Source organism: Solanum dulcamara, chromosome 4 (assembly GCF_947179165.1).
Source record: "Solanum dulcamara chromosome 4, daSolDulc1.2, whole genome shotgun sequence".
NCBI lineage: Eukaryota > Viridiplantae > Streptophyta > Magnoliopsida > Solanales > Solanaceae > Solanum > Solanum dulcamara.
This window is the reverse complement of record NC_077240.1, coordinates 61,198,487-61,209,022: the sequence shown is the minus strand read 5'-3', so window position 1 is coordinate 61,209,022 and position 10,536 is coordinate 61,198,487. Positions and strand designations below refer to the sequence as shown.

Sequence of the window (10,536 nt, the reverse complement as noted above, 5' to 3'; positions counted from 1 at the left end):
CGACATCAGATGCAACATCCTTATCTTGCTCAATATCTGCAGGTGATGGTCCCTGAAGTGCCTTACCACTTCTAGTTGTCATTGCCATACATTGCCCGTCTTTCTTTAAGTTTTGTACAATGTAACTAGAAAGTGTGACATTCTTCCTTTGATTAAATACTGCAAATAACTAACCCATCTAGTGCTCTACTTGTTTGATAGTAGTGGAGTATGAATCTACTAGCTGACCCATGTTGGACAAGTCTCCCTTTAAGTCTTTGACAACTTGATCAGTTGAATCTTCCTTTTTCAGAACCTGTGCCAGCATGTCCTCCAACTTCGAGTTTCAAGAACTAGTTACAACTCGATCTTTGTTCCTAGGATGCACATACACACCCCTGCGGTCATTATTGAAGGTGTATTCTTTACCAGTTTTTTTGATCATGGTTACTAACTCTGTCATAATATCCATCCTTCTGAAAGTTCCAACCTTGATTTCCAGAATTGTAATTCTGTAAACCCCCCTAGTTGTTCAAATAATTAGCTTCCTCCTCAAAATATATCTCTGGCTTGTCATACATGTTTGCACCCCCAACTGCATTTACTTTCTCAGCACCTTCGGATAGCAAGCGCTTAGTCAGTAGATCTATCTGGGTTTTAATGTGAGCCATATCCTGATCATGCTCATATTCTTTCTTTCTCTGCGTAGTCGACTGAAAGTGTAGCCCAAACCCCCAACCTCAGAATCTCTTTTATGTCAAGCCCTGCTAGTCTTTAAATTCTAATCAAAGATTGATGACACTTCAGTGAAGGTTTTAGACATGAACAATCCATCACAAGCTTGATCAACTACTGGTTTCTGTACCTACAAGCTATTATCAAGGAGACTCTTCGACTCCGAATGGCAATTCTTCTCTTAGTCCTACAAATGAACCTTCATGATGCAAAGCTTGCTGGATATGATATTCCAGCTGAGAGAAAAATCTTGATTAATGCTTGGCGGCTAACTGACAACCCCACTCATTGGAAGAAACCTGAAGAGTTTAGACCTGAGAGGTTCTTCGAAGAGGAGAAACACGTTGAAACCAATGTCAATGACTTTAGATTTCTTCCATTTGGTGTTGGTAGAAGGAGTTTCCCTAGAATTATCCCAGTGCTGTCAATTTTTGGCATCACTTTGGGATGTTTGGTGCAGAACTTTGAGATGTTGCCTTCTCCAAGAAAGTTGAAGCTCGACACCTCAGAGAAAGGTGGACCGTTCAGTCTCTACATTTTGAAGAATTCTACCATTGTGATGAAACCAAGATCTTTTTGAACTTTGTAATACTATCAGTTAAGGGGTTCCGAAGAAAACTGACAAGTATGGTTGTTATTTTGATTGAAAAGTGAAAACCTTATAAGTTTTATACAAAATATTTTTCTTCTTGGATAGATTCATTATAAGAGTTTACCTTTATCTAAAAATGTTCTTTTGATGTACAATGGTAACTTAGCTTTCTAGTCACCAAACAAGGGTTGTGGTGGGGTGGTAAGTATTCTTTCACCCTTAATCAGCATTTTATCCCCTATGTGAACTTTTTGGCGTGAATTTGGATTTAGTACAACCATGAATCATGTAATGCTTCTTGAGGGAGCTTCTTGTGCGCATTGATCTCATCCTTGATTTGCAGCTTCCTTGAAGGTAGGAAGAACCACTCTAGGAAAGCTTCTTTTAGCTCTTCCTAATTTGTGATCGAGTCATGCGGGAGCTCATCTAGCCAATTGATTGCCGACCCAGACAGAGACAATGGAAATAGCCATAGGCGAATTGCAGTTTGACTAACCCTAGGAAATGACACACGTTTTGAATATAGCAATGAAGCTCATCAAATATTGATGTGTCTTCTCTCCAACCACTCCTTTAAATAGTCCTTTCAAGTTCAAGAGCTGGAGCATAGTACTAGTGATGGTGAACTTTGTTGCGCCCCATTTTTCTCAAAATGGGCTTGCAACGACGTACTAACTCTTTTTTATGATTTAAAAAGAGAAGAGTCGCCACCTAACAAATTAAAGGCGCATTAACACTATTTATAGCTGAACTATTAGGGACAAGATCCCCAAATTATGCTATAATAAAACACATTAAAGGTATGATAAAGACATATTATTAAAAAGTAATGACTATTGGAGATCTCGGAATCTTCTGTAATGGACAAATCTCCAACAAAAACAAGATTGATTGGTACGTTGCTTTCTAAGATAGAAAAGATCTTACCTCGATGTCAGTCCATCTGTAACAAATAATCTGTCACCTATTCCAAGTGTAAATTTCCATTTCGTGCATGTATCTGTTGACACCCAATTTTGGCTCTCTGTACTCAAAATTAATGTCTTCAGGCTACTTGATCGTTAAAGAACACAAAATATAATATTTGTTTTTACACATTTTTTTTTAGTTATTTATTTATTTATTTATTTATAATTATCCTTATTTTTAGCATTTTCATGAATTTGTTTTCTCATTTTTTTTATAATTTATGAATAAGCATTCTTAGTTTCGTAAATAATAGGATTCTTATCCATGTTGACATCGATCCTCCACAATGCAAATTAATCATCGAGCTTCTCCAATTTTAAACAATTTAAAATAATTAATCTTTTTAAAAATCCAAAAAAATATATTTTAAATACTTTAAAATAACTTTGTCATTTTATAATTTTTGAATGATATATATAGTTATATATAATAATTTATTACTTTTTATCATTATTCAAAAATAATCTCAAAAAGATTTTATTTTAATTAATTATTTCGTAAATTAGTGTTGACATCCAATTTTGACCGACCTATAACCCATTTTTTGATTACTATTTAATTAAATGTGTATTCTTTAAATTTTTATTTATTGTATGTTTGAGCTTACATTTGGTATAATATTTAAAATTTTATTATTGTTATTATTATATAACTAATATTATTATTTACTTCATTGGTTATTAATTTAGAATATTGATTCCAATCATCCATCTCCTTTTGACTAATCCTACATAAAGAAAAAGGAAGACAATCTTTTTTTTTTCTTCTTTCAAAAGAAGACTAACACATACTACTCTCTCTATTATCTTCTCTTTTCCTCCCTCACAAACACACCACTCTCTCCATTCCCTTCTCTTTTTCTTCCTAAAAAATACACCACTTTCTCCATTATCTTCTCCTTTTCTCCCTCAAAAAGTCTCAAAACAAGCTTGTCCTTTCATCTAGAACAAAGCAACTCCTCCCTTGTGGTAAGTAAATCAAATTCGATTTTTTGAAACTGCATAACTGTTAGTAATTTTGACGTATCTCATTGTATAGATCTTTGTTTTTAGTAAATAAATATGTTTTGGAAAGATGAAACACGTACCTACAACTTTTATGTTTATGTTGGAGCCTAGATATGCTGTTATTGGGTCGAAAAATAGGACGCAACATAGGATAAGTTTTGTCCAGATTTTTTATTTTAAATTCCAGCATGTACAACCGCTAGTATTTTGATCATATCATTTTGTACAAAATATATTTTGTGATGATTCTTTTATTTTTGCAAGATTAAGACATATATCTACAACTTTCATGAAGGACATAAAGTCCAGTTTTGCCGTTTGGAGTTTCAAAATTTAGGTACAACATGAGGTACATTTTTGGTCGGATTTACTGTTTTGATAGCCTTAAGTGTTGTTGTTTGTTGTTGTTGTTGTTTGTTGTATAGCCTTAAGTGATAATATGAAATATTACTTCAAATTTATATATAGTTTAAATTGTAATTGGCCAATGAAAAAATCTTTCCGTCGATTTTCGAGGCCTCCCCATTTTAAAAAGACGAAAATTTTAGTTTAAGTTTATATTAGACGTTATATTTTTCAAGTTAAAACAAAGTTCAATAGTGTTAAATCAATAACCTCCGGGTGGCTCCATCTTCTGGAAACAACAAATAGCTATCGCGATGGTAAATTCGATAAGAAACTAACAAGTAACACAACTCTATCTCTCCTTTGTTTTTTTTTGTTTTTTTTTCATTGTTATTTTACTTTTTTTGTTTATAGATCTACTTTGTTTTATGATAGATATAATTATTGTGATGTGTTTCTATTATTTTTTTTACTTTATTATTATTGTCTCCATTATATCTCTTTATTAGTGATATCTATTGTCATATATGTTTGCTTTTGATTATTTTAATTGATTGTTTAAAAGATATGATAGTTTTGATCTACTTTGTTTTATGATAGATATAATTATTGTGATTTTTTTCTATTATATTTTTTACTTTATTGTTGTTGTCTTCATTATATCTCTCTATTAGTGATATCTATTGTTTGTTGAGTGAAAATTATTATTTTGTTTTTGTTTGACTACTTTTGTTAATAGTTTAACTTCATTTGTTTTGGCTATATTTATTCATCACTTTTGTTTGTTGGTGGATTATAATTGATGATTAGTGTATACTTTATTTATTTATAGTTATCTTGTATCTATTTTTAACTTTGTTTGACTACTTTTGCTAATAGTTTAACTTCATTTGTTTTGACTATATTTATTCATCAAAGGATTATAATTGATGATTAGTAATAATTTATTTTCTTTAATACATGATTTCTTATTTAATGGATGTTGATATTATTGTTTATATTCTTTTTGACTATGTAGGATATACTAAAGCTAGGTTGATTCACTTGTCATTAACTTTAGTATTACTATTTTATTTTTTATATTATCATGTGTTTAAGTTAATTGATAAAATCTTCTCATTTATTTTTTTTGTCATATTGTACCTTTATTTTTGTGGGTGTTGGTGTTTGATGATGTAAATATTCACTAGTTGTTTTTTTTCTTTTGTTATTTTGTTTATGTTACTATTTTTGTTGAATTATTGTTGTTGGTTGTCATGGCTTTCACGCTATTTTATTGAAATAATTTTATTATTTTTAATTATTATTGTAATTCATCATATTAAATAGAGATTACACCTATTAGGTCGATGAAGAAATTACCGTCGATTTCCAAGGCCTTCCATGTTTATAAGACGGATTTTATTTTTAGTTATTATTATTATTATTATTATTATTATTATTATTATCATCATCATCATCATCATCATCATATTTATTTCTTACTAACACTTCTATTAAGTCTTTTACAGGTACTCAGAATTGCTTCCTGAGAAAGCTATTCGAATTAAGTTCGAATAATATATTTAATTTATTATTGTGTATATTATTGACGTTAGGCAAACATTAGGCCGTTCCTTATATTATTGTTTTAATTTATTCTTTATGTATATTTTATTACATATTTGCGCAATATTTTCATCTCCTCAATTTAAAAGCTGAGTTTAGCTGGAACCTGCAGTTATGGATTTCGAAGGATGTTGATACCTTCCCTTTGAAATAACTTGAACCCCTTACTTAGGATCCATTGAATTTGTAGATATTTTTAAATAATTGATTGGTTTTTAATTATCCTAAAATTATGGTGACTCCTTAAATTAAACTATTTTTTTTAAAATCTCTTTTGAACAATTGAATTGATTTTTTACGAATCACCATGACGTTCTAATAGGAATGTAACACTTATTACAGTTACGCCTCTGAGCTTACTATAAAATAGAATTCTATTTTTTGTAGTATATATACACACATATTTTAAAATTATTTTAATAATAATTTATTCATTATTAATATTTTACCAAGTGTCTGTACATGTATTCGGAGATATTTTCTGCAAATGATATTCAAAATTATTTTTCTTTTCATATGATAAAAGAGTTCTTTGTTCATATGAATAAAGGGTTATTCTTTTAATATTGCATAAAAACTACATTTTTTATATACATATACCTTCCTCATATTTTTTTACACATAATTGGTGATAATATACTTTACTTACTTAGTACATACTTTTTTTTATACATATATTCTTATACAATTTTAGTGTATATATTTTTATATATATGTTTGTTATACTTGCAAATAATAATTTTATCTCCTCCCTTTTTGATGAATTAAGTCTAGCTGGGTACCACATTTTGTGGATTTCGAAGGATGCCTAACACCTTCCCTTTGGAATAATGTAAACCCTTACCTAGAATCTAAACTGGTTTTTCGCAGATTGAAACGTGAGTCATATAGGTCATGCATCAAATAGGTTTTCCTTATTTTCCTTAATAAATTAGGTGGCGACTCTATACAATAATTAATCCTTTTAGAGTCTGTATGTTGTGCTTTATCTAACCTCGATTAAAAATAGGGCATAACAGTATCGAATAAAATTTTCACCCCATACAAATAGTTCTCCCACTTTCAGATGTTGTGCCAAAAAACATATTAGAAACGGGAGAGTTTTTCAATTCTTGGTGGGAAAGCAAGTGAAAGCTTTTCTAATACTCGATGTGACAAGTGTCCCCTTACATTTAATATCGACTTTGGCCATGTGTCATGATATTATGATTGACCTATAACTTACTCAATTGTCAACACAATGATGACCCTTTATTTTCCAAATATATATAAGCTTCGTCTCTACACTTCATGCTTTCCTATAACAAACCACCTTTTTTATGTTGCTCCTCCTTTCTGGCTGTAATATCTTCATTAAAAAACTCTCTCTTTATTTTAATTATTTTAACAACCTTTCATCTTCCTCTCTACATCAAAATGCTCCATTTTTTGGTCTTTGAAAGCAATATTCCCTTCCCCACCATAAACCTTTCTCAAATGAGGCATCAAAAAAACCCAAAAAGGAGAAATCAAACAACAAAGGTGATACAGTTGAACCCAACATTGACATGATTCTCAAACCATCCTTTGTCAAAGATCATCATCATCGGACCCCATCCACGAGGCAAATTGTGGACAATGATAGACTGACTAATGACTATCCTTCTGTAATTCAATCTTCTTACCTCCATACATCTTGGGAAGAATACAGGTGGGGTGACGATGTTCGAGTACACGTCCTGGATAGCTATGAGAGGGTATCTTCTGATAAGCTTGACCACTAATAAATATAGACATACCCCTTAAACCTCAGATTTGGTGACTCATCCATCATCCAAGTTATCCTTTATTTCATTACTGTGTACAAGGCATGCTTAGCTCAAATCGGGCCATCTATATGGAAAGCAGTTACTTGCCTTTGTTACTTAGCCAACAAAGTCGGACTACAAGTCACCCTGACTCATTTGATTTTTCTTTACTACCCAAGACTTTTTTGAAATGGTAGAAGTTATCAACGTAGAGAATCAAGGAGCTATCCTCTCTAGTTCTAGGGTCTCCTGGTTTAGGAGTGACTTTGGAATATAAAGTTCCAGCTGACCAATGACTTAGGAATATAGAAATTCGATTAACATATGTCTTCATTAAAATGACTAGAGTGTATAGCTCTTTGGTGTTCTATGTTGATAACTCAAGTCACCTCAGAAAAGTCTTGGGAACTGAAAAAAAGATAAAATGAGTCAATATGAGCCCTAGCTCGACTTTGTTGGCTAAGTTACGTAGGCAATTTACTGCTCTGCATATAGATTGACCGACTTGAGCTAAGCACACCTTGTACACAATAAGAAATAGACCATAACTTTGTTGATGGATGAATCACCGAATCTGAGGGTGAAAGGGTATATATACATATGAGTGGTCAAGCTTCTCAAAAGATATGTTATCGCAGCTAGCGAGCACATGTACTCGGACATCGTCACTCCACATGCATTCTTCACAGGCAGTGGGGAGTTGATAATATTGAATTATAGAAGGATAGTATTGGTCAATCTATCACGATCCTCAATTTGTTGCATGGACAGGGTCCAAGGATGAAGATCTTTTCCAAATGATGGTTCGGGAACTATGTCAATGGTGGGTTCAACTGTATCACCTTTCTTGTTTGATTTCTTCTTTTTGGGTTTTTCTTATGCATCGTTGGAGAAAGGCTTGTGGTGGGGAAGAGAAAATTACTTTCCATGACCAATAATTGGAGCATTTTAATGTAGATAGGAAGGTGCGTACATGGTAAAATGATGAAAGGTTGTTAAAATGATTAAGAAAAGAAAAGGTTTTTCATTGAAGATATGAAAGTTAGGTAGGAGGAGCAATATCAAAATTGTAGGGAAGAACGAAGTATCGAGAGGAAGCTCATATAGATTTGGAAAATAAAGGGTTATCATTGTGTTGACAACCAGAGTTAATTCTAGGTCAATCTGAATATCATTAAAAGTGGACAAAATATTCAATGAAAGGGGACACATGTCATAACGAGTGTCAGAAAATCTTTCGCTTACTTTCAGAAAAATAATTGAAAATATCTTGTGCTTCGAAGTTATAATTTGGCAAAGCATCAAAAAAGTGGGAGAGCTATATCTAAGGGGTAAAAATTGGGTTCGATAAATAGACAAATTTGATAGTGAGACTTTAAGTAGGTAACATATTATACATGAATTCGGAATTGGTACTATGGTTTGAGCTCTATTAGCTATAAAAGAGACGTACCAATCTTAAGGCACCAATCGATCAAGCTAAGGTTCGGGATTTGAAAATTACATAAGATCCCCGATATTTCCACTATTGGTTACTTTGTAGTAATGTGTCTTTATTTTACCTTTATTGTGTTTTATTTGGATACAATTTGGGGATATTTTCCCTAATAGGTCAGCTATAAATAGTGCTTGTATTCCTTGTTGAAGGAGGGGAGCGATTTTTTCCTTTCATTCACAAGTACAAAACAAAGAACTCTTAAAGCTGCTTCATTTCATTGTTTTTAGTTAGCATATTAGCCTATTTCATTGTACAACTTGTTTAGCTTTAAACTTATCATTTGGTCAACTCAATCCACGTGTTTCTTTGCACCGATTATCTGGTAAAAAAAATTCACCAAATTTTTATATTTAGAATAATAAAAACAGTGGTAGAAGTAAGGAGTTGGGAGGAAGAAGAAGATGGAAATGTCACAACAATACTATAAAGTCTTGAGCAAGATAGATATCTTGGGTGTATGTAATATGGCAAAGCAAAAGAGCTACACCACCAAACAATCAAAAATGGGAAAGCTAGAAACTAAATTGGTATTTTGGAGAAAAAAAGGAAAAAGTTGCCAGAATGGATAAGGTTGTTTATTTTGTAGTCAAACTTTCTGTAAAATGGGGTTTGTAAAGAATTGGATTATATGTGGCAATCTAGTTCTATTTATTAATCATACAGTTCAAAAGCTAGTTGATCAAAGTTTGAATGTAGTATCATGTAAAATCTTAAATTTCTAATGGTTAACAATAAGGAATATAAGTGGAGCTTAAAAAGAATTGGATTGTATGTCTAGATCATGTTGTCAGTTTAACAAAATCTTAAAACCCTCTTTGTGGCATTGGTTTGTTGAAGACCAAAATACCATCTTTGAATAATATGAAACAATTATTTGTCAAGTTTTCCTTTTTCTTATGAGCTGAGGAGGGGAGGGGGTTTGATTGCAGCGTGCTCTTGTAAACCAAATGTGAACAGATACCTCACGTTCTAAGTAAAACAAGTGCACTAGCATTTCAATTTTCATCAAAATTTACAACAATTTTTTTTTTGGATTACTTATATATATATGACATGGTTGACGCAAGAAAGAAGGACATGGAAACTGCTTGAAATCTAAGGGACACAATATATAACATACCAAGCAAAAACTAGCCTGTGGACACTTGACATCCGTGGTGCAAGTTAAATCCCCTCAAGCTCTCGGTTAAAGTAGAGTAATAGGGCTGAGAATAACTCTCCTTTATGAGGAATAGAAAAACACCAAACTATTTAAAGAATAGATAATAACTTGAGGACACTTCTTCAAGTTTAGATATCTCAATCATCTACAATTTTTTGCCATTGCACGTAAGCCCTCTGTTATCACTCCTTTACAGCTCTCCAAGTTTAATTTCAGCCGGCAAGAACATTTGTTTCTGATCATGGCCAGGCCTCCATGATTTAATGCTGAACCAGCTGCAGTAATTACCTAAAGACTAGACAATTCTGCACCTTCTTCAATATGTTTAATCCCTGGACAACTAACAAGTTGCAAATACCTTTTCTAATTGCACACCTCAAGAGAAGAAATGATACTTGACGCAGTAAGATTATTACATGATAACACATCAAGAATCACCATGTTCGGGCACATCAAAGCAACGTCCATGAGAGAGTCATCATCTAGGTACATGTTATTTGCCAAATTGATGGTTCTGATTCTCGGGGTTCTTTACAACATAATGAAAACAATCCTTCATTCTAAAACCAGAATTATCCATGTGAAGCTCTTATAGTGAAGGACAATTTTTTGTAGGAATGAAGAACATCTAAATGGTCAATCTCACACAACGACTAAGATCAATGGTAACAAGGCGTCACAGATATAGGGATAAATCATTTATACACTAAGTCAAAAAAATCCACTTGAACTGTTGGTTTTAAAAAGAAGAATTTGCAGAAAACGAATAAAAATATTAAACGAATGAAAAACAAGAAAGAAAACTTATAAACTAAAGTTGAAAGACTGATATATTTTTACTGCAATGTAAGAAT

At 32.1% G+C, this 10,536-nt stretch overlaps 1 protein-coding gene across 1 annotated transcript; it reads left to right on the top strand.

The window, feature by feature from the left end:
- The first annotated feature begins 558 nt into the window (after positions 1-558).
- Positions 559-1,294, top strand: LOC129884294 (trans-cinnamate 4-monooxygenase C4H2-like). Its single transcript, XM_055958614.1, has 2 exons — positions 559-641; positions 787-1,294. Exons 1-2 carry the CDS (start codon positions 559-561, stop codon positions 1,292-1,294), a joined length of 591 nt encoding a protein of 196 aa, XP_055814589.1.
- The last annotated feature ends 9,242 nt before the right edge of the window (positions 1,295-10,536 follow it).